The 25,779-nt window shown below is 39.3% G+C and overlaps 1 protein-coding gene across 1 annotated transcript; it reads left to right on the top strand.

Annotated features, from left to right (window-relative positions):
• Positions 1 to 619: 619 nt before the first annotated feature.
• On the top strand, positions 620 to 25,779 carry ythdf2 (YTH N(6)-methyladenosine RNA binding protein 2). The gene is made up of 5 exons (XM_048612989.1): positions 620 to 1,085; positions 1,319 to 1,343; positions 4,087 to 4,166; positions 8,914 to 10,479; positions 24,886 to 25,779. The coding sequence occupies exons 1-5, from the start codon at positions 1,059 to 1,061 to the stop codon at positions 24,907 to 24,909; spliced, it is 1,722 nt and encodes a 573-aa protein (XP_048468946.1). The 5' UTR covers positions 620 to 1,058; the 3' UTR covers positions 24,910 to 25,779.

Genomic DNA, 25,779 nt, shown 5'->3' with positions numbered 1-25,779 from the left:
TGTGGAATTCCCTTTGCGAATTGTGTTTTAAGATGAACTCCAATGTATAGTTGCGTGTCTATCTGTTGGCGAATTTGATTACAGAACTTAAAGCAATCTATTGTTCCGTCCTTTTTGTTGTCAAAGCATTTGACGTAATTTTTTGGCATTGAACGCCATCTCTCATTAAGTTCTGCCAATTTTGCAATTCCAGGAGATCATCTTGCAGTGGATGATATGTTCTTGTGTTTTCCCTGGTGCGTAAAGCATGCAGTCATCTGCAAATAGCAGCGCTGTGTTTAAGTTATTGGGAAGGTCATTTATGTATGGAGTTGTTTTCCTTGGAGAAGAGAAGATCAAAAGGCGATTTCACTGAGGTTTTCCAAAATCGAGTAATGTGACTTTCTGTGACACATTTATAGGTATGAAGAGCAAGTAGGCTGCCATTCGGCCCCTCGAGCCGGGGTCTGCATTTTTTTTCGCGGAATATCAAATGCTCAAAGCCATCAACCCCAGGGGAAACGCCGAAAGTGGCTAACCGTGAGACCCTGCCCGAAGGAGTCTTCCGGGGCGGCAGGTGGCGCTGCAGCAGGAGGACCGCGGAAGTTTGGCCTGCCCTGATCTGAAGGGGGAGGGGTTGGGTTTGGGGAATGAGGCGAGTGCGCGGGCGGGCGACGCTGGGTTTCCGCTGCGGCCCATGTGAGCGGATCGGCCATTGTGTGTCTGTGAGAGAGGGAGGCAGGAAGGGAACGAGCGAGGCAGGCCGGGACCGGAGCCAAATCGTTCGGACGGGTTTCTTGAAATAAGGCCCTTCCTCACCAGCGGCAGAGAGGATTGAGTACCTCAACTCCCGGGATCCTGTCCGTGCGCTCGCTCGGTCGGTCGGAGAGAGGAAAAAAATATATTTATTAAATCCTCAGCCGCGCGGCGCCCTCCCGCAGCCAGTTCAGTCAGCGCGCTGTGCAGGCCGCTGGAGCCCAGCCCACAGCCTCGGGGCCCGCGTACCTCACTCTTTAACCCCCTCCCTTCCCACCCTTCCCCTTCCCCCACCCCTCCCCCCGGCCTCGGTTCATGAAGAAATGTCGGCCACCAGCGTCCTGGACCAGGTAAGGATATAAAACCTACTATCTCCTTTTCTCTGCACCACCCACCGGTGAATCAGACCGCGGGGGTGGTTTGTAGATCCGCCGCCCCCCCCCCCCCCCCCCGCCCCCCCCCCCCTCCCCTAAGGCCGCAGCCTCGGCACTCGATTAATGTTTTTTCCCCTTTTTTTCCCCCTCCCCCCACCTCCTCCCTCCGTTCTTCTCTCCCTCGTCCGCCCGGAAACCGGCTGGTCCAGAGACCGAAAGGCCAAGGAAATAAAGGTAAGAAAGTGTGTGGCCGCCTCTCGCTGTAGTCTCGGCTAGTCGTGTGTGTTTTATTTTAAAATGGTGGCCAGCTCGCAGGAGGTGCTGGTGCGGGCACTTTACTCAACTAATTCCTCCTGATCGATTTGTATCGGCGATCGGGAAGGTTCGTGTGTTTGAGAAAAGGAAGCGGCACAGGCCTCAAAGCCTAGACCTCCAGTCAGACTAAGTAGCCAATGTATGAGTTTTAACGGCCTCAACACTCACACTCATTTTCTTTCTTTCTTTCTTTCTTTCTTTCTTCCCACCGTTTGCAAATTTAGAGGGCGGGGGGTGGTTGGGGGGAAGGAGAATTTTGTGAGGTGAGCTTAATTATTTATAAAGAGCCCTGATATAAAATACACGTTACCCCATGAACAGGAAGAATGACTAATGCATTTCATTGGTATCTTCATTATAATTTTTTTCAGCAAAGAAATTATGGTTGTAACTACTTTTGGATGATTCAGGTTTTGAAAACATATTCATTTAACACTGAGGATTTAAGAAGAATTGTACGAATTGTATTTGCATGACACTCCCTTAATTGGGGGCGGGGAGAACATTTCACAATTTTTTTGTTGAATGAGTTTAATGTGTTGCAACCAAGTCTCTATAGCGTGTTTGTTAATTAAAAAGATTGCCCGATATGTAAATTCATTTAAACTTTCCATGATTATGAAAGACCTGTTACATTTTTGTCATTCTCTCAAGTTTGTATTGAATTTTTGTGGAGTTCAGTTGTGAAAAATTCATGAATTGTTGTTACATTAGTAAATAACTAGGTTTGTTGTAGATTGAAAAACAAATTGCTTGGAAGAAATATCAGGTCTGGCAGCACGTGTGGGGAGAAATCAAGAGTTAATGTTTTGGGTCAAGTGACCATTCTTCAGAACTATAGATGAGTTGGCCAATTATTCTTGCTTTGGTGCTGCCTTCTGCTAGGTCCTGGAACTACCCTTCTTTGGTTTCGCTTACGTTACAAGTTTCCCATTTTCAGCTTTTGTTTTCACTTTTTGCCACAAGCTCGTTTACATCAACTTGAGATGTGAACCATTTTGTATCACTGGAAAGATAAACACCACTGTGTTACATTTTTAGTGACGTTGCTACCCATGTTCATCATAGATGTGTACCTCCCAAACCTGTCCCTGATATGGAATGTTTGTTTGAGATATGATCTTCTGCCGTGTAGCATGTGCCTTCCCATCTCAACTTCATTACTTGAGTACTAAATCACCTCTCAGACAATTTACAACACTCTTGGAGACCATTCCTAAAACAACCATGTTTTGCTGTACCAAAATGCTAACTGGTCATAAGCCTTGAGCATACGGTTAAAATGTCTAATAACGAAGGAATGTATAAATATAGAAGCAAATCTTGTAAGGGCCACAACTCATACAGTGAATTAAAATAAAAGGCCTTTTAGATTGATCATGCCACATTCTTCAATTAATGATATCAAGTCTAAGGAAAGATCCTTCTGGATTTTCTGATAGCTTTGCTGTTTGAACTATAAACACATGGCCAGCAGATTTACAAATACTTCTGTTGGTCTACATTTATGTTTGTAAAAGCATGTGGGTCATTTCTCACAATGTTTGCTGCAGGGCCTTTTGGATTCATTGGCTTATTGAAAAAGAATATTTTCATTCCCAATTAAAATGATGTCTTAACTTGGTCAGAATTTATAATGTTCTCTGCCTGAATATGTCTTAGATATGAACTAACTTTTAAAACTTGTTTTCTCTAGCTTTCTAGTTTGTTTTTTCACCCTTCCTCCTGAGCAAAAAAAAACTTTACTTTCTATGAGATTCTGACTCATTAGGATAAAATTCCAGTTGGCTATCCCTCAAGTGTGAATCTAGGATTTTTTTTGTCAAGTTGTTCAACTGGGAAAGCCATCACAACCAAATGAAATCTGGATATAGTTGATGTTCAAACTGAGCGTTTTCCAACAGGAGTGTCATTGAATAGTGATCAGGAGCATTGTTCAGAAATCCTGACTGATTGAACCCTTTGTAGCCCAAGATTGCTGAGGCAAATTGTAGATTCTCTCATTAGTGTTCAAGCAGAGGTTGGGTAATTTAGTCCAGATTAGAACTTTTAGATGTCTGACTAAGCACTACACAGTGCGATTATCAGCTGACCAATTACAAAATTTTACTTATTGTATTTCTTCATTAAAGACTGGTGATCTGTTGTATGTAATAGCGCCCTCTATTTTACTTCACCCACTATATTTACTTGAAGAGGTAGTTGAGGCACTTATTCCTTTAAGATGCCCCAGTTTGTTCCTGAGAAATGCCCAGTTAATGAAAACATAAAATGAAAAAGCCAAACTGCTATTCTTAGGCCCTGAGTTTATCTAGGCAGGAATGTTGTATCTTTGAGTGCCTGCAGCACGTGCTTGTCTGACCTATTGAGTAAATATACTGCACGGTGAGCCAGTGAGTCATGCTGACTGGACTCTTGGTTGGAAGTGCAGGAGTAGGTGTCTACTGCAGATTGGAGTGGGATTATCTGATTCTCTACTTGCTGACAATTGCCTCCTAGACTTCAGACTTCATGAGAGGATGTAATTGGAAGGGAAGCAAGAGAGTGAATTTTTTTGTTTGTTTAATTCTGTGTAAGCTCATGTTTTCCAGATCTAACTTATGTTGGTTGTCTAATATTTCCAATTTTTATTCAATCTTTTCCCCCTCCAATTCTGTTATAGTACAAAATGGAGCTGTTCATCAAAAGGATGCACTAAATGACGATGACTTTGAGCCTTATTTGAGCACTCAGACCAGGCAGGTAAGTGTGTAAGAATTTTATTAGTGATTTATGAGCTGGGAGTTGAGGTATTTGGATGATATTTCATTGATTTTATGAATATGATACATTGGAGATTGTGATGAGTGAAGTGGGAGTTCTGAATCGTAGAATAAAGTTGGCAATGCCTTGCCAAGTATGGTGAAATTAATTTGTCGGCCGGTTTCCTCGGTTAGGTGGAAATTTGTCAGTATGAATTAAAACAAATTTTCTTTCTTTTTGCGATTTTGCTCTTGATTCATTCCTTTCAGGGTAGAAGGATTTGCTGTGTCTAGCCATTATCATTGTTCGTGGATGTTTTTGTTGAAGGTATTATATGTAGCTGTGTTGTAGGCTTTTGCCTTTTTCTGTTAATATTTCAGTTCACAGCCCAATTCCAGTTCATTTCCACAATTGGGAACTTTATTTTCTGGGAACCTGAAGAGCAGACAAGGTACATACACTAGATTAAGATTTAGAAACAGGAACTGTTTTCCATAGAACACCACTCAATTTTCTCAAGTATTTTCTTCAATTCTTTGCCTTCCCTCTCAGAGATGGTGACCGGTGCAGGATTGCAATTTCAATTATATCCATCGTTTTTAATTTGGGAATCTTGGCATTGTTTGATGACAGGCTATTCACCTCTCCATCTCTCCACTTTAAACTTCTTATAACCTATTTTTTAAAGTTTGCATTAAAGGCACTTTATATTGGAAATTGTTGCTAACAAATATCACAACTGACCCTGAGTTTCTTTTTGAAACCCATGCATCTACTTGCTAGCACAACTCCCTGGTTATTGTTTGCAATTTGGAGATTCTAGCTGATTTCCAAAAGTAGGGATTCTTAGGTCAGTTATTATTCCTGAGTGAAGGACACTAATAGGGTCAAATCATGTCCTTCATCTGTTTGCTCTGATACCAGAATAACACAAGACTTTCTCTCATAACCTGCTGCAAAATAGTTTGTCATATCAAATTAATATACTGTAAACAAATTGCAAAGTTAGATCATTCACAAGGTCATTATATTAATTAGCGACCTTAGTATTTGTGACATCTTAACATTTCACGAGTATGTATATTCTTTGCATCCAGTTCATTCTGAAATGAATTCACTTGTGCATGCATATGCAATGATCAATTTACACCGTGCAAAATCCGATAAAAGGCAAAAGAAAAAACAGACTGGTAGAATTGCTAGTTGAGGGAAGATGACTACCAAAGTTATTCGAGGACTACTTTGTAAGTGCTACGGTGGAATTTTTAAAAAAATCCTTTTGAACAGGAACGTGTGGCCTTGATTTAATGCTTAAACTCAGACAGCATCTCGAGCAATGCAGCATTCCTTCACTACAGCACTGAGTGAGCACCTTAGATTATCCCCCTGAAAGAGTGTTGTCCATGTTTTCCTGATCAAGTACAAGTACTAGTAATGGAGTCAAGCTGTTTGGGGATAAATACTTCAGATTTTCTCAAAGTTTGTATTAAGCCTTCATGCAACAGTTGTTTGTACATCATCCCGCATCTAAGTCTACCTTCCAGTAGTTTATTGATAAGTTGAAAGTTTCCCATTTGATTAGAAGTTAGGCTGAAATCTAGAGTATAAGAACCCATGTTTACACAGCGATATTGTATGTAATCTCTTGATGTTAATTCTATGATTTTTCTCTTGCTGAAGCGCATTTAACTTTGGCTTTGGGGAGTTCAGTACCTGTGATTTATCTAAAAAAAATTCTGCTATCTATCCCTCTTCATGAATTTCCTCTAATTATTTGTTTGCTCAGAGGGAGAGTTAGACTGTCTAGAGGGTGGAAGCATCAGGGACCTAATCAGACATTGAGTTGTGAAAAAATACTGTTGCGGTTAGCCTCTATAATTGTATCTCTAGAAATCAATGACTAGCAGGGTGAGAAATAATAACTGTCATTATTGGATGGGATTATTCATACTTTATTGTTGTAACTATTTTGAAATCTCTCCTGTGGAGAACTAACTTTGGTTTGTCAGTCTGTGATACATCAGTGTGTATAAAGATCTAAATATATTTTGAACCCAGATGTATCAAATGTCGTCTTCAAATTGTTTGAGACAGGCTATTAAGATTGTAGTTACTTAGAATGAGAAGAATTAAAATACAAGCAAAGGGCAAGAAAGGTGGTTGATCTTAGGATGGAAGTTATTTACCTATATTTCAAAGAGCTTTGATTTTTGAGGCTGAGCTAGATACCTTTGAGGGTACATTTCAGCAAACTGTTTTATTCTAAAATGTTTTCTGAAAGCTCCCCAATAGGTTAGACAGTATTTTGCCATTTAGGCCACAATAAACTTCCAACACTGGGACTGTACTGAGCTGATTTTATCCAGATTTTGTACAGCCTGACATGTACCCAGATAATTCCATTTAGTGATGATAAATGTCCGATTACCATGTCTTGTACTTGTATTCTTGCAACAATTTTGGAGACAAACTTCTTTTAAAAACAAAAGGAAAGTTGACCACTTATGCCTTGCTCCGTCTACATTAATGGATTGCCATTTGTTCTTAAAAACACAGCTACCTTGCTGTATTTTCCTTCTGACCAAACCTATTCTTGCAGTGTTTTGTTTAAGTCTTGCCTGAAGTAGTTGTCGGGTCCAGCAAAGGCTGCAAACTTAAGGTCGGGTGTTCCTGCCCCTTGGAGAAAATTGTTTTGGTTTCTGACCACTGTCATATTGCTCGTCGACCTACTACCATCTTTTCTATTCTACACCAGACTCCCAAACCCCAAAAAACCTACTTTATGCAAAGCTTAGCAGAATATTCCATCCCGAACAAGTGAATACTTTCTCAGTGCACCTGAGGTGAGATCATGATAGCACTCATACTAAGGAGCAATCTGGCTTGAATACATGTTCTCGAAATGTGCACATTCACTTTTTAAAAAAGGCATTTCAAAGTTGAGTCTTAAAATCCTTTCCACTAAGGAAAAGGATCAAAAAGTCTGAAAACATGACACTGGCATAATGTCCGTTTATGTTGGCTGCTATTTGTCAAATATCCTAATCATTGTATCACTTACTCCAAATTGTCTATGCTATCACTGGTCTAGTTGCCTGCAAATTTGCATGGGATGGCTTTTCTAGTCATTTTTTAGTGCCGTGGTCATTTTTAAATGCCTGGGTGAAATTGGGGAAATCCCAGATCCCCTTCCCAGGCAGTTACCTTGGATTAGATAGGATACGATAGAAAGCCATACTAAATAAAGCTAAGTTTGCATGAGTAATTTCCCTTCCTGACTGTCTGACGTTTTATTTAGTTGGAAATTGATCGTACTGTTCAATTTGGTGTTCGCAATTGCAATGCTCAAGCATTTCCTCCTTCAAATAAAACAACAGTTCTTCATTCTGTTCTGTGAGTAAGTGCTGCAACTGTTGGCCACCTTTTGAGTTATCAACTTTACAAATGAATGCCTAATGGAAGTTGTGTCCGCAGGAATCAATGGAAGAGTTGTGCCATGTCTCCATTACAGTCTTGTAATTAGAATGTAGAATAATTGTGCATATAGTTTGAGCTTCAGTCTGAACAAAGGATACATTTATGCACTTCCGTAGAGACGTTCAAGGCCAAATTACTTCGCAGAATTATAAAACCACTTGATCAAGCGAAATCGTTTAAAGCTATTTATTTTAAAAAAAGATTCTTTATAATTAGATGAAGTTTTGTTGCATTGGTTTTGTTAACCCATTCATTGTGAAGTGATTTATTTTAACCTTTTGCAACACTTGTGCTTTTTGTTTCTCTTTTTTTCTTGAAATGAGTCAAGTTTGTGTGATATGAACAGAAGTGAAAGAATTTTACATTTTTAAGCAGTGTTGTACTTTTCTAGGTGAGGCATATTGGTACCAAGTAAGGGAAGTCATTCCCTCGAGAACTTTAAATAGCATCTTTTAGTTAAAAGTCCTGAGGTTCTTTCATAGGATTGTTGTAAAAGAAAAAATGGCACTTAACTACATGAGCTATTGGAACAGGTGACCAAAAGCTTGATCATGGAGCTAGTTTTTAAGGAATGTTTTAAAGGAGACGAGCAAGCTGAAGATATTCTTCTTGGGTTCAGATTGATGACACTGATAATGAGAAATTTGGGATGGTAAATTAGATATGTTTATGGTCTTTAGTATTAAAGATTTAAGCATGCAAATGATTTCCTTGCATTGAGCTCCCAACATCAAGTTTTGCTTGAGAAGGCAAGTAATTTGGGAGATCATTGGGAAGGAGTAGCTTTGGAATCCTTAACCCTTCGGTTACAGCATTAGTGTGGAAACTTTGGGAAATTTAAGGAAGAGTAACCCAAGAATCCACTCTTTTTTTTGCCAACTTATGCAAGGTATAAATTTCTCATTGTTTTGTATTTTAGTTTCAAAATTTGTTGTTTTAAGCCAAAAAAATGTACTAGTGAATGTAATGCCAGATGGTATCTTTATCAGGATTAAGTTTTATCCTTGGGGCCTGACTGCACCCACTGTATAGCCCAAAGATTCCTGGGGAGTTTTTCTACATTCCTTGCAGTGTTGATGGTTAAATGCATATGCATGCACACTTATTTTAAAATGTGTTATAGAAATTCACGCAACAGTGCTGAGCACTTGCATTCTGGTAGCAGTGTGACTGAAGTTTTGGAATTAAATGAGACTTTAATTAGATTCTTTATGGTTCCTTATTCTTTATGCAGTGTTGCTTATTGAATGTTTTTATTTTGTTTTAACAGAACAATACCTACACTGCCATGTCTGATTCCTACCTGCCAAGTTACTATAGTCCATCTATAGGGTTTCAGTATTCATTAAGCGAGGCTGCCTGGTCAACAGGAGGAGATCCACCTATGCCCTATCTGACGTCATATGGACAACTGAGTAACGGAGAGCATCACTTTCTACCTGATGCAATGTTTGGACAGCCAGGAACTTTGGGGAACACTCCTTTCCTGAGCCAGCATGGGTTTAACTTCTTTCCTAGTGGCGTGGACTTCTCAGCTTGGGGGACCAGCAGTTCTCAGGGACAGTCCACTCAGAGCTCAGGATATAGCCCCAGCAGCTATGCTTACCCTCCCAGCTCTCTGGGCGGAGCTATGATGGATGGACAATCAGCTTTTACGAATGAGACACTGAATAAAGCACCGGGTATGAATAGCATTGACCAAGGTATGGCAGGACTGAAGATAAGTGGTGGTGAGGTTGTGAGTAACGTATCTAAAATGGTAGGTTCTGCTGTTGGGAGTAATCCTACGTCGACTATTTCAAGTAATGCAATACCTTCTAATCCCATGCCACCAACTACTATTGCACCCCCGAAGCCAACTTCATGGGCAGACATTGCAAGCAAGCCAGCAAAACCCCAACCCAAGAAGGCAAAAGGTGGGGCTGCTGGACCATCCCTTCCACCACCTCCAATTAAACATAATATGGATATTGGTACCTGGGATAACAAGGCAAATGTGGCCAAAAGCACTCCTCCACCATCGACTCAAACAAACAGCCAGCAGCAAGGCCAGCCACCTCCCCTGCCAGTGAACCAACAGGTGATGAATATGCAAGCACAGCAGGTTTCCTCAGGCCAACAGCAGCAGGTGCCGCCACAGCCAGTGCAACAGCAACCACAACCAAACCGCTGGGTTGCACCTCGCAACCGGGCAGCTGGATTTGGCCAAAACGGAGTGGATGCTGGAGGCATTGGACTGTCACATGGGAATTCAAATTCCACTTCTGTGGAAGCTCATCCAGTCTTGGAGAAACTGAGATCTGTGAACAACTATAACCCCAAGGATTTTGACTGGAATCCCAAACATGGACGAGTTTTCATCATTAAGAGCTACTCCGAGGATGACATCCATCGCTCTATTAAATATTCCATTTGGTGTAGTACCGAGCATGGCAATAAGAGACTGGATGCAGCCTATCGTACGATGAATGGCAAGGGCCCTGTTTACCTCTTGTTTAGCGTTAATGGAAGTGGCCACTTCTGTGGTGTTGCAGAGATGAAGTCGACTGTGGACTACAACACTTGTGCTGGGGTGTGGTCTCAGGACAAGTGGAAAGGACGGTTTGATGTGAGGTGGATATTTGTGAAGGACGTGCCCAATAGTCAACTGCGGCACATTCGCCTGGAAAACAATGAGAATAAACCTGTGACCAACTCCCGAGACACTCAGGAGGTGCCCTTGGAAAAAGCCAAGCAGGTTCTGAAAATTATTGCCAGTTACAAGCATACAACCTCTATCTTTGATGACTTTTCTCATTACGAAAAACGTCAAGAGGAGGAGGAGTGTGTTAAAAAGGTTGGTCCTGCTAAAAAATGTTAATTCGAAGACTGTGATACGCTGAAAATTGTCAACTTTGGAAATCCCTGCAAGCTTTTTGAGTAGTGTTAAGTTTTTTTTTTAAAATAGACAAACATCCTGTTTACTTAAACCCTGTTGGTTCTCATTCTGTCTGAATTGATGGCTAAAAGAATTAGATATATCTAAGTAATGCCACTAGAATTTACGTAAAGGTTATGGAATGGATATGAAATGTTTAATATCCACTTGAATAGTAACTGTTATCCCTGCATTAACATTATAGATTTTGCCCATTCAGGCTTGGCTGGAGTCTGGAAAGCAATTGAGTTGAGAGTAGGCTGAAGTGGTGAGAAAATTCAAGGGAATGAATTCTGGGTGTCACAGAAGTGTATCATACAATAAAAGTATATTGGTTCAAATGTGATTTTTCTTCTCGCTAATAATTAATCAAATAAGATTAGTGAAATACTAACCACTTGCAGAGTTTAATGAATGCTGTGAGTAAGTTTGTTTAAAGGATTGGGATGCAGTTCTTGACCAGATTTAAATATACACTTCCCATGCAAATTTCCCTGAAATGTTTGTGTGCTTTCTATTTTCCCTCCTTTTGTAATATAGGAAAATGTAACGGACCAAGCATTTCAATTGGTTGTAAAGGACATCTGAAATCTCTGGTGATCAGAGACGGTGCAATGGATTAGTCTCTGGGTTTTCACCACTGACGTGAATACTGAAATTGTTGGAAATGCTCAGCAAGTCTGACAGCATCTGTGAAGCGAAGGAAAGAGTTGGTGAAAACCACAGTGCTGCTGTATGGAAAACAAAAAACATTATTTGTACCCTCTAAGTTGGGCACAGTGAAGTGTGTGCTATGCCTGATCAGTTTGTGAGATGCCTGACATTGATTGAATGACATGGGCCATGTCCCATCCCTCAGTTACATGCTTCAAGAGCACCAACAGCTGGATGACTATCTCAATTATAGTAATGCGCTGAGTCAGGCAGTCAAATGCAGATGTTGTAAGCAATTTATTATGGTATCTAAAATGCTGCATCGCAAATTCCATATTCTAAAGGGCAAAGCTGGTCACATGATTGGCATTCCATCCATGCACTTGAATATCTTAAATCTCTGTATTGTGATTGCAGTGTATTATTTACATTGAGGCATTGCGATAAACTCAAAAAGGCTGCTTTGGTGGTACAAATGCATCATTTAGAAGGAGAAGTACATTACGGTGATGGGGCACACTATCACCTCAATGTCACTTGCTGTCCTGACTTGAATGTACATTACTGAGCCAAAATCTGGAATACAGTGTTGCTGGGAGCATCTTTGCTAGATCATATAATCTAATTGTTTAAGGACACTGCCATGTGAGCTTTCTCAAGGTCACTGAGGATGGGCAACAATACTGTCCTTGTCAGAAAAAAAAATGATTACTAAAGTCCAGTTCAAATTGATTAATCAAAAAGGGCTAATCATTTTGGAAAATACTTGAGCGAAATATTTTGAACAAGTTGAAAAAATATTTAGTCTGGGTTATGGCTTTCATGCTCTGGGGCAACTGGTGTTTGCATGCTGTGTGCACATGAGTTAAAATTTTGCACCAAAGCAATACTGCAGCCAGGGGAAAGATGCAGTCAGCTTTGGAAATTTTGGGTAGGTCCAATTTCACATCACAAAGAAAGTGCCCTGCAATTTGAATCAAATGGGTTCTGGTTACAGTGTTATCATGAATAATATCAAACTGCACTGAAAACTATTGTCTGAAAGCTTAGGCTGGGCTGAGGGTTCTTACTTTCAACCTAACCCTTCCTATTCAGGGTTTAAGTGAAGATTTGTAGCTTGGGTGCTGGTTGTAGATGTTGGTGTGTTCACCGAGCTGGGACGTTTGATAGCCGACGTTTTGTTCCCTTACTAGGTGACATCATCAGTGCTGTAGAGCCTCCAATGAAGTGCTGTTGTTTTGTGCTGGTTCAAATTTGTATGGTCTGGTTTTTGCTGCTTCTGGTAGGTGCCTGTTCTGGCTGTGTGTTGTCATGGTCAGTATATCGGGTCTAATTCAATGTGTTTGTTGATGGAGTCTGTGGATGAATGCCAAGCCTCTAAGAATTCCCTGGCTGTCCTCTGTTTGTTTTGTCCAATGATAGTAGTGTTGTCCCAGTTGAAAGTGTAGTCTGTGTGTATTGAAACAAAGGACATCTGGTCGTGTCGTTTAGTTGCTAGCTGGTGTTCGTGGATGCAGGTTGCTAGTTGTCTGCCTGTTGGTCCCACGTAGTATTCTGTGCAGTCTCCGCATGGTGTCTTGTAAACTACATTTGTCCTGTCTATGGTATCTTTTGGGTCTTTAACTCTGTTCAGTTGCTGACTTAGTGTGGCTGCCAGTTCGTGTGCTGTATGATTTCTCGTCTAAGTAGTCTGGCTGTCAGTTCTGAGGTATTTTTTTTTAATATGTGGTTATTGTTTTGGGTTTTGTTGTGTCCTGGTTGTGAGGTCTGTTGGCTTGGCACCTATGGATGAAACTGTGGCGGGGTATCCATTCCTGGTAAAGACCTTGTGGAGGTGTTTTTCTTCCTTGGTTTCAATACACAACAGACAAGAAAAACCACACTTTGAACTGGGACAACACTACTATCCTTGGACTAGCCAAACACAGGACAGCCAGGGAATTCTTGGAGGCTTGGTATTTGTCTGTGGACTCCATCAACAAACACATTGAATTAGACCCGATACACCAATCATGACAACGCACAGCCAGAACAGGCACCTACCAGAAGCAGCAACACCCGGACCATATAAATTTGAACTGGCACAAGACAACAGCAAGACCAACGTCTGCTATCGAACCTCCCAGCTCGGCAAACACACCATCATAACCCTTCCTATGTTGAAATTGAAAAGTTCTTTTTGTGGAAATTGTCCTTTTCCATAGTGCAAACATTGTTCTGAGGTCAGAAGCTTGTGGGTTCAGCCTTCACACCATCGCTGCTAACACTTGTGTTACGTGTGAGGTCACTCTTTGGATGCTTAAGTACCATGACACTGATTAAAGTGTACAAAAGTTGGTCAGTTAGGCCAGTAAATCAATGCAACAATCAGCATTCTTAAAATTGTTCAGTGTTTTGATGTGCTACAGTTCTGTCGAAATGCAAGTATTTGTCACCTTTGTCAGTGTTCACATTTCCTCCAAGAGTTATCCAGCATGGATCATCAATCGAAGTAGGGTGATGTTTGAGTGAAATCATATTTAGAAAGCGTTTTGTGGTGATTCTAATTGAAATAGCTGCTAAAACTCTGCTCAGCCCTGTGTACCTTTTTATAAAGAACCTGATGTTTACTTTTCAGAGCAGAGTTTGATAAGTGTTTCAGTCACTTAGCAAGCGAATAATCTAAAATGTGCCCTTGCTTCATTTGTCTGTTTTGTAATCACTTGCGTTCTGCACCTTTTCCAATTACTTAATTTTTTTCACTTGATTGCCATTCTTCTGTATTTGTGAACACCTTAAAACTATAAGAATCTCTACTGTTGAGAGCCTATTTAAGAATAAAATATCATCCTCCTTGAGACTTGTAAATAAATTTCAGCACGTGTTACATAAGGACACACGAGCAATGCATCTGAAGCTTAACCTCATGTTCCTGTGTATTGGGACTGCCATTTGCCATACAAACCACCAGCTCTTCTGTGAGAATACTGTAGTTTTTGCTCAAAATTGAAACTAGTTTAAAATTACTTTTGTGCAGTTGCCTCCTTCACAACTAGGAGACTTTAATCGTCTGATTTGAAACCAAAGGCAAGCCTTTCAGATGAGAGGTTAAACCAAGGCCCCATTTAGAACTAGTTTAGGGTTGACTCCCCTGGTGTTTCTTTAACATCCTGATCAATACTTGTACACCAGTCAACATCACAAAAACAGTTAGTGGCTCATCAACTTACTTTTTGTGGAAGCTTGCTGTATGCAAAATAATGGTCACTTTCCTATGGTGTAAAAATGACTACTTCAAAAGTACTTAATTTATTGTAAAGCAGTTTGCAGTTCCTGCGATTGCATGATTTGGAAATGTAGGTCTGAGATTGTCTTTTCCGAGAACCAACTTGGCTTCTTAAGCTGAAATTCTTTTTAGGCTGATGAATTTAAATTTTCAGAGAATTCTAAGCTGTGATCCTGATTTGCAAATCCTCTACAGTTGCTGTGGCTGTCAATTCTAGGTTTTCCTGATTTTTCTGTCACCCTGTCCAATAGGCTGCTTCAGCACCACCTTGGAAGTCATTTGTACATCTTCTTGGATAGAGGACTGAAGAAATTAAACAAATTAACTATTTATACAGTGACCGGTCATGTCAGGACATCCCAAAACAATGTGGTCCTATCCATAGTAACTTGTTTTAATATTCTTCTTTTGCTTCCAAATATAAATTTGAGACCTTGAGAATTCCATTGGCATTGCATATATTCAAGAGTCTTGCCAATCTGGTGTCCATTTAAATCACCTGTTGCACTTATTTCACCAAACCTTTTCTGTAATCTGTGTAAGCACATGATACAAACAACCATTTCTTTATAAAATAAATCGAGTGCTAACAGCGAAGTTGGGCATTAGGCCTGCTGAAAACTGAAAATGCAGCTGCATGCACTAACTGAATACTGCAAAGGTACAAATGAGTAAACAAAACAAGGGGAATATTTCTGCTGCAACAGAGAAATAATGTCCTCTTGTTTTCTTAAGAATTACTTGATTAATGGCCTGAAATTTTTAAATATGTTGTGCACTCCTGAGCCCAAATAAGCCCTTGAAGAAAGAAGATGGTACAATTAGTGATTACTATCTCTGCCTTGGGAAAAAATAAAATGCTGACTTGCTAATTAGTTACTGTGGTACATTGAGTATCTTGTAATGGAGTTTGTGTGGAGCTGGAGGTTAAATTTTACAGGACTCAATCCTAAAGTATTAGAATTCTTGAGGAACTTGTGCCTGTGAGAATAATATGCTGAGTTTCTGTAGGTGAAAACACATTACTTGCATTTTTTTTTTTAATAAAGAAAACCAATTTCACCCAGGAGGAGAAAACTTAGGTTTTAGTAACTGCTGATGAAATTTTACATAGGACTGGACTGGTGGAGTATATTGAAAACAATAGATTGAGAAACTATATCGTTTTAGGAAAAGGAGTTCCTATATAATGAATTACTGATCTACGCTTTGAGAATATTGTAAATGGTACAAATAATGGCACTCTGTGCAATATGCAATATATTTGCAGTTTCAAAAATATATTGACCAGGTTCTGGACTTGCAATAAAACTAAATAACAAGGTAGTTTGAGGTAGTACTTGAAACCAGATAAATTGACATTTGCAGCTTGGCATCCATGGAACAAGGTCCAGTCGGTGTTAGTGCCTTAGAACAAAAGGTATTGCAGGGTTTCTCTTTGATTTTGGGTAGGTCTCCAGACTGGCATTAATCTGGGTAGGTGTGCAATTAAACTGAAATGGAAACTATTTTTGGTTGTATAAAGTAACTGAAATGTTTTTGAAAAAAGTTGTGCACTTTTTGGGACCATAATTAATTTTTCATAGGACAGGAAACAGCAAAGTGTCAAAGGCGACAACCTTTGAGGAGACATTGTATTTATTGCTGTAACTAAAACTGTGAACTTGTTCCCACACAATAAGAGTATCTGGTGTGTGAGGCAAAAACAGTAAGTATGAGGAAATGGGTGTAGTGTGAAATCTTGATATGAAAATAAATCAATCCTGGTAGTTGCTGGTATTTTTATTTATTCATACTATGTGAGCGTCGTTGGTAAGATCAGCACTATCGAACTGCTCTTGAAAAGATTGTAGTGTGCACTGCCTTGAAGTGCTGCAGTCTGTCTGTGGTAAGCACACCCATAGTGCAGCTAGGAATGGACTTGCACGATTTTGACTGTGATGTTGAAGGAACAGCAACATATTTCTAAGCCAGGGTGGCATGTATCTTGGAGATGCCCTTATTGCCTTTGGCCTTCTAGATGATTGAAAATCCATTATTTCTGTGTTTTTTGAGTGAAATATTTGCTTCACCAATGAGATGTATTTACAAATGGGCAGAAATATTGGTGCTGCATTTTTTATATTAGAGTTTGAATTCTACAAACACCTAACTAAACCTCTCAATTATACTTGGGACACACACCATTTATACACAGACTAAAAAGCTGCTGTTTGCAGATGTGTGGGCCTTGAGTAGGTCGCATAACTAACCATGTCCACACAGCTGACTGCGGCAGAAACAACCACTTTTTGTGAAACTAGTGATCCGACTTGATATCTTCCTGCAACCTGCTAAACACATCCTTCATTGTGTTGTAAATCATGACCACTAATACAAAATAGAACGACACAGTACTCGTCCAGTATTAAAATGAGTGAGCTTCTAGAATTTGTATAGTTTGCTAAACTAAAACATTTGTCTTATAATCTAAAGCTAAGAGAGTATACTTATGTGCCTTTCTTGAAAGGAGGTGGCTTAGGTATGACCTGGGTGCTCATTAAGATTATGAAAGGTTTTGATAGGGTAGGTGTAGGGAGTAGTTGTGGTGAATAGCAAAATTCATTTAAGGAGAAGATAGATAAAATACGGGAACAACACAAGGAATAGAAGATTATACTGATTGACTGAGATGAGGCAGCAAGGGAAAGATGGTCTTGGAGAGAATAAACGCCAGCATAGACCATTTGATGGCCTGTTTCTGATGTCATTCTAACATCAATCTCCTTTCTTCTCTGCATTGCAAATGGACGTGCCTGCATGAATTCATTGCTTTCATTTTGGTAATTACTTTCTGGGATTTCACTATAGGTGCAAAGTGCTCTACAGCCAATGAAACGTTGTTGAAATGCAAGAAACTGGAGTTTGTACACAGCAAAATAACATTTATCAACCTTTTTGATCCACAGTAAACTCTCAAATACTTAACAATAAAAATAAAACTTGTTGACTTTAAGTTTTTGACTGACTTTATTGCAGGTGGACAGCACAATATTGTCAAGAAAGACTTGTCTCCTAATTGTACTTTTGGGTCAGAAAACTCGAATTTACACCTGGACCCTGTAAAGCAAGGCCCCTCTTTCCTAAGTCATTAATTGGAAACCTTTGTTTTGCCATGTTGTACCTTATATTTGAATAGCCAGCCCTTTGTCTCAGTAGCTCAGTGATTAAACTGAAATCATATTGATAACCAAGAAAAGGTTTTGGCATGCAACTATGGGCATGGAAATAATAGGTAGATAAGAAAGAATGAAGGTTGTTAGCATTGATTGGTTTTAGAGGAAATATGTACACTTAGTTGGGAAGGACTGCATCTAAATAGGCATGAGTAGAAAATGGAGTTTGTATGAAATGTTTTTCTGGATAAAAATGTTGAGGAACCAACTAGAGAATAGGCTATCCTCAACTCATTTTCTGTAAGGAGAGAATAATTGGCAGTCTAGTTTTGCAAGGCCCCTTGTGGAACAGTGACCATAATATGATCGAGTTCTCCATTAAGATAGAGTGACATAGTTAATTTGGAGTCTTCGATCTAAATAAAGGAAACTATAATGGTATGAGGTGCAAGCTGATTATGATAAATTAGACAATGTTGCTTAAGGGGCTGATGATGGATAGGTATTGCCAAACATTTAAATAGCACATAGGAACTGCAAAAAATGTTCATTCTTGTGTGGTACCAAAATAAAACTGGCAAGGTTGCCTGGCCATGGCTAATGAAAATTAGGAAGAATATTAGATCCAAGGAACGGCAAACAAATTGGTCAAAAAAATAAGACCTGAGGAGTGGGAGCAGTTCAGATTTCAGTGACGTAGAGCAAAGAGATTGAGAAGGCAAAATAGATTGAGAGTACTATATTTGCAAAATATACAAACTAAAAACTTCTACACGTATATGAAGGCAAAAGAATCATGAAGACAAATGTAGGTCCCTTAACAGTCAGAAACATGGAAAATTATAATGCAGAACAGAGATGGCAGACCAATTAAATACATACATTGCTTTTGCCTTCATAAAGGGTGACGCAATTGTCCTAAAAATATTGAGAAAAGGGACCTTGAGGGATAGAGGAACTGAAAACGATCTGGATTGGGAAAGAAATCTTGGTGGACAATTAGGATTAAATACTGATGAATCAGCAGGGCACAATAATTTTATACCCCAGAGTATTTAAGAAAGTGGCCCTAGGAATAGTTGATGTATTGGTGGTCATCTTTCAAGATTCTATAGACTCTGAAACTGCTCCAATGGGCTGGAGGGTAGCTGTAACCCCAATATTGAAGAAAGAAGGTAGCGAGAAATGAAATTATAGACTACTTAGCCTGACAACAGTAGTGGGGTAAATGCTAGGGTTGATTTATAAAAAGATTTAATAATAGAGCATTTGGAAAACAGTGATAGGATTAGACAAGTCCATGGATTAATGAAAAGAAAATTATACGTGGCAAATCTATTAGAATTTTTTTGAGGAGGTAACTCATGACAATGGGGATCCAGTGGTTGTGGTTTACTTGGATTTCCTGAAGGCTTTCGAAGGTCCCATGTAAAATTAAAACACGTAGGATTGGGAGATAATGTGCTGACATGGATAGAGACCTGGCTGGCAGACAGGAAATAGCGGGCATAAATGGGTCTTTTTCTGACTGGAGCCCTTGTCTATGGGTTATTGTAGAGGTCAGTGTTCGGACCCAACTATTCACAATATATGTTAATGTTTACAGACAACACAAAGGAAAGTGAACTGTGAGGAAGGTACAGAGCTGCTGCAATGTGATTTTGATAAGTTGAATGAGTGGGCAAATATGTAGCAGATGAAGTAAAGCATGGATAAATGTAAGGCTATCCACTCGGTAGCAAAATCAGGTTGCTAGATTATTATCTGGCGATGGCAAGGGAAAGGGAAAAGATACAAGGAGATCTGGGATTCATTGAATAACACTTGCTCCAAGTAAGCATATAGATGCAGCAGGCAGTGAAGAAGGCAATTGATATGTTGACCTTCCTGTTTGAATACAGGAAGAGGAATGTCTTGCTGCAATTGTACAGGACCTTGGTGAGACCACACCTGGAGTATTGTGTGCAGTTTTGATCTCTTTACCCGAAGAAAGATGTTTTGGTTGTGGAGGGAGTGCAATGCAGGTTTACCAGGCTGATTCCTGGGATGGCAGAACTGGTGTATGAAAAGAGACTGGATTGGTTAGGATTATGTTCACTGGAATTTAGAATAATGAGGTGGGGATCTCATGGAATCCTATAAAATTCTAACGGGACTCGACAGGGTAGATACAGGAAGGATGTTCCTTATGACAAGGTAGTCCAGAATCAGGGCTCACTTAAGGATTTGGAGAAAGTAATTTAGGACTGAAATGAGAAATTTCTTAACCCAGAAAGTCTGTGGAGTTCTCTGCAACAGAAAGCATTTGAGACCAAAACATTGAATGACTTCAAGAAGGAGTTAGACATAATTCTTAGGGCTAAAGGGATCAAAGTGTATTGGAAGAAGTTGGGAACAGGATACTGAATTAAATGATGAGCCATGATCATATTGAATGGTAGAGCAGACTCAAAGGGCTGAATGACCTACATGTGCTTCTGTTTTCTATCTTTATGATTGGTTCAACTGAGTCTGCATTCACTTGTGTGTATAAGAATGTATGTCTTCCCTCCCCATGCCTTTCCTCCTAGCAAGTTACAGAAGTAAGTCGTAGTATTCCAATGTTTGGTTTTGCTGAGGTAGTAAACTTTTTTTCAATTTTTGCAGGTGTATATGGGTCTTTAGATTTATTTTGATAATTGAAAGTACGTGAATTGAGATTGCAAATGGTGGTAATAGAAATTGACAAATTAAAAAACATAAGCAGTAGGAGCAGGAGACGACCATTTGGACCCTCTCTCGTGCTCTGCATTTAGTAAGATCGTGCCTGATTTGATTGTGGTTTTAACTGTTATTTTCCTGCTTGCCTTCCATAACCATTGACTCTCTTGTAGTGCAAAGATCTTTCTTAACTCAGCTTTGAAAATATTCAACATCCCATCCTCCCTCAGAAGAAACTCCTCCTCATCTCTTTTAAATGGGTGACCCCTTATTTTTGAAATAATTTGTCCCAGATTTTGGATTCTCCCAGGAGGAGATCAATGTCTCAGTATCTACCTGTTCAAAATCTGATATTTCAATAAGGTCACTTCCCATTTTTCTAAACTCCAATGAGCATATGCCAAACCTGTTCAACCTTTCCTCGTGGCCTTCTCTGTTCTTTGGCAATTTTGCAGTTCTGTGATATGACAAGCCCTTCATCCTAGTGAACTGTTCACCTGAAAACACAACTGTATGCAGTCATGCAGGTGTGGTCTTATCAGTTCCCTGCATAGTTGTACAAGATGTCTGTACTTGTATATTCCCTTACATAAAGAATTTGATGCTTGTGCAAGTAGGTACTACAGTAAAAGGTCATGAGATTGAACTGGCTGAGAAGGGAAAAACAAAGACAGTTGGATCGAGTCTTGAAACAGGGTTAATTTTGTATCAGTTGTGTTAGCAGATACATATTTCTCGTTCTGTGCATACACCATTACAAAAGTTGGGATACTGAATACCATATATGGAGAGCAATAATAAATACAATTTGACTTGGATTTAATACAATATTTTTTAATTTCCCCAAGAGCTTTAAGCTGTAAAATACTGAACAATCACTGGCAAATAGCAACAATAATTGATACAATAAGTACATTCGGAATTTTAGTGTGATATAATTTATTGGTTTACCCTGGGTTTCAAGAAACCTAATTTCTTGGAATTCTATGCATTACTTAAACATTTATGGACAGAAAAATGTTAAATTATGCAAAAGACACTTGCACTCCAGTGGAGATGCTTAAGAATACTGTTTATTCTAAAGAGTTAGTATTATTTGCCTTTTTGTGAAATGAATGCAATTTAATTAAACAAAGCTTGTTAAACTTTAGACACTCATGTATGATGCCTGGCAGACTCAATATGACATATGTGGGGGCAAATCTTTTCCATAGTTCCCAACAATTAATTTCTTCTTCAAGGATCTGTCTGAACAAAAGAGGAAATGTGGTTTTATGACACTAGGCTTTAAATTCAACTCTTGCTTATTCAGTATTGATGTCTGATGTCCAGATTCCAATATCTATTCAGTTTTTCACCAGGTTGCACCAGAATATTTTGGAATGGCCTGCAGCACTTGCAAAATATACTGTTCTAATAAATCATAAGTAGCAATCACATTGACCTGTCTCATACAAGATATGTTCTTCAGCATACAGTCTGAACTTCCAGATTAATTTTGCTATTGTACTGATAGAATTCCAGTACAGTCTGTCTGCCCTTCTCTATGAGCTTAGATTGACTGGACTGTAATTTGCATTTTTTCCCAAATAGTGGGCCCTGGTGAGTGCTATGGAGTATATGTGAAATGTAAACATGCCCTGTGGAGTAGCCTGCTGGTGATGTCACTATTACAAGCCAGTGGCTTCTGTTTCATATCCTGGGAAAGTGATGGTTTGCAATTTCTGAATGTGTTCAATGAGCTGCAGTATAAACTGATGCAACAAAAGCATTGAGAAAAGAAACTTAAATGTGTGAAGTAAGCACATGAAAGAATAGCCTAGATGTGCCTTTCTCTGAAAAAGGCATTGGTTGGGATAAGAAGAGACATGATTGTAGGTTTAATCATAACTCTGCTAATGTACTTGCAGTGATTAGCTGTAAACTGATCTACTTAAAAAGATTCACGATCTTCATCTTTGCACATTTGTGCATAATTTAAAAACAATAATACAGTAGCTTATAGAGGGGTTTGAGTTTTATTTTTACCTCAGCAAAATGTTACAATCTGGAACACAAACTGGTGGAAACAGATTTAGTTGTAATTTTCAAAGAGTAACTATTTGAAAAGGAATTGTGCACAACTGTTGGGAAAAGCAAGAAAGTGGAAACTTGCTCTTTCAGGATGCTGACAGAAGTGCAGTGAATCAGATAGCAAATACCTCCCCCCCCCCCCCCCCCCCCCCCCCCACACCAAAAACAAAAGGTGGTGATGTTTCTCTTGGGTGCAGTTGTTAACACCTCACCCAAAAGGAAAACACATTGACATTTATTAAACTTTGTAATGTGAGTAAAGTGATTTGTAAACTCACTCTAAAATAAGATCCATAGTGCCAATCGCAAAAAGTCTAATGCATCTGGTTTGAGTAACACATAAGCGTGGTGCCATGTATAGGAATGCTGTGTGTTCTTTTAACGTGTCCTGGGATCTTGATAGTGTAGATGAGTAATGCGTCCCAATAAAACAAAGCAAGTAAATAGTTTTAATGCAGCCCAAAATGACCTTGTCATCCTAGGTCTGAAGTTACAAATCTTACAAGTAATACGTTTTGAATGAGTATGTCAAAATTGAGCAGTATTCTGTGTGACTGGTCCATAATACTGTATTTGGAGTTTGTTTTCTGGCCTTTGAAAGCAAGGACTTGATACTATGATGAAAAAGAGATCCCAATTTGCTTCTGCCATTGCTATCTCCTCCCTTAAATAGATGGTGGGAAAGAGGGTAAAAGAACTAAAAGTACATGTTTTTTAAAGTCTGCCTTTAAATTCAAACCAAAGTTTGGATATATTAGTATACGATTGAAGTTTGAGCAGCCAGTCTTGTGAAAAAGTGAGTTAGTGTTATCAAAATGGTTAGCATTGAGGTGAAGGTACTACCTTACAAATGGCATTATTACTGTGAGCTTATTAATCGTTGGTATGAACTAAATACATGTTGGACTGATAAGTCCAGGAAGACTGTAATTACCTCAAATTGCTGCTAGGGTTAAAGAAATAATTAGAACATGAGCCATTTGGAATGACAATTTATTTTCCTGTCTATATTTGTTTCTAAATATGATTTTCCTTTGGTTGGATGCAAGGTTTCCAGGATTCCTCCTGCATCGTCCTAAAAGGTCATCCTTTATGTAAGGACTTAAAACATACGAAACAAGGGTAAAGACTTTCCGGTCTGACTCACTTATCCCACACAGTTGTGATATCTTATGCATCACAATACAGACACTCCCCGCTACATTTCTTTGAGCTGGGTACTCTTAAAAGAGCGGAGAAACCAATACGGACTGTAGAAAAGCTCTGACAATTTTGTCTTCAATCCCCTTAACTGATCAAAGCTAGCCCAAGAGTCTGCACTGCTTATTTTTCAGCATGAGGTATCCACCTCTGTGTGAGGAAACCTCCCTCAGCCAGAAACGGCTCCAGCTTTCAATTTAAGGAATTAAGTGGATCAAGTTTCATTACACAACCTGCTAACCTGTTTCACAGGTTCATGCTGGTATATAAAACATGCCACCTAACCTCTGACCTAGTTCTGCCCTGATATGACTTGTAAGACTGGTTTATGCTGTCCTGTTCAGTCAAATTATTTAACAAATACCAATCTTTCTATTATGAGAGCCTTACGTTTGTCCCAAACTCCTCTAACACCCACACTTCCTAGCAGGAACCACTGATAATTAGGGTTTTAATTCTTAGCTGAAATTTCCCACCCCTCCTTTCACCTTCATGATCCTGTTTTCTGTATTCTCCATGCGCAACACACTCACCACCTCATGAGGGTCAGAGAGTCCGGTGTCCTTGTTATAACAAAGTGCTTGAAAAACTATGTCCTTGCTGTTCCGGTCAACAATCTTCCTTAATTGGAAACACCAGAAGTAGATAATTTGACAATGCTGTCTTTGTTTTGTGAGAACGTGCTGTGTGCAAGTTGTGACCATGTTTTCCTACACAGATGACAGCCTCTCAGAAGTATTTAGACATAGAAATAGTGAAGTGTTTGGAGATTTGAAGAAATTGGACATTTTTGCAGTTCACTTCCTGTGTCTGCCAGTTGATAATTCAGCACATAGCCACAGGGTTAATAACTACTATGTATTAGTTTCACACTAACCCTAACCAACTCTCTCGAAAGGGGCTTTAGCAGATTTTAATTGCCATCATCAATCAGGGAAAGCAGGTTCTAGGTATACTGTGACCTAGTTGATAACGAATGGAATCAAAGATTGTACTGAGATAGACACACTCCAAGGAATTTGTGCTTTTCATTTTATGCGCAAGTCATGTAGTTCAGTTCCTTGTCCATAGTTTGAAAAAGAATATTAAAGTATATGAACCTGCCCCTTTGAAAAAAACTTATGGACTCTTGATTCAACAGCGCAGCATTCTATTCTAACCATCTCCGTTATAAAGGGTTTTTCCCTCAATGTTTCTAATTGTGCAGTTTGTATTTTGCTGTCACTAAACCTAAGCCAGCTTCAATAACTGGATTAAACCTTTGCCTTTTCTTTACAGGAACGTCAAGGTCGTGTCAAGTAACGATGTATTCTCTGGAAATGTGACGTCGACCTAAGTGTCATGTCCTGAAATTTCTTCAAGAAATTGAGTGATAATGAAGATCCCTCTTCCTGTCCTGTCCCCTCCCTTCCCACGCACCTTCTTTCATTTTTCAGTGAATTCTACGACTTTCAGACTTGTAGTTGTCAGACGTTAATCCTCTTCTATAGAACTTTGGGAACGATAGCAAGAACTAGGTGGGGAAAAATGTTTAAAAAAAATCCTTTCTCAACTATCAGTTGTGACTTTACAAAGTGGTACAACTTGTTTTCCTTCTGTTTGAAAAAAAATTAAAATCAATTTTTGATTTTTATGGTTCATGGGCTGCATTTAAATATATTTCCTTGGAAAAGAAATCAGCGGCCTCACAGCATCGAAAAGGCATCGCACAGCTGGGTCAGCATGTGGATAGATTTCCTTCTCCAACTTGAGCTTAATTTATGGAGCCCAAATTAAAGCATCCAGGCCGTTTTGGGAACTGCACCCCCACCCCACCTTTTCCTGCAAATGCTGCTCGTTTCGTTTTGAAAATGCTCCGGGAAAGAGCTGTTACTTCTCTGTTGTCCCTCCTTCCGTTGAAAAAAAATTAAAATGGTTACTGTTCACAACAGTTAAGGTGAACATTTTTTTTAAATTGCTGCCAATTAAGTCTACATCCACCTAATTAAAAAAGAAGACTGGACTAAAGGAATACTGTAAGGAATTTTTTTTTTGGACACTGAACTTTGGAAAAACAAAAACTGCTTAATCTTTTTTTTTCCACTCCTCATCAACAGTGAAAAGCTGGGAATTTGCCCTTTCTTCATTATTAATCACTTCTCAGTAATAAATGTGATATCCTGTTCAGCAAAA

This window comes from Rhincodon typus, chromosome 27 (assembly GCF_021869965.1).
Source record: "Rhincodon typus isolate 14 chromosome 27, sRhiTyp1.1, whole genome shotgun sequence".
Taxonomy (NCBI): domain Eukaryota; kingdom Metazoa; phylum Chordata; class Chondrichthyes; order Orectolobiformes; family Rhincodontidae; genus Rhincodon; species Rhincodon typus.
The sequence above is the reverse complement of the archived record's forward strand: the minus strand, read 5'-3'. Positions and strand labels throughout refer to the sequence as shown.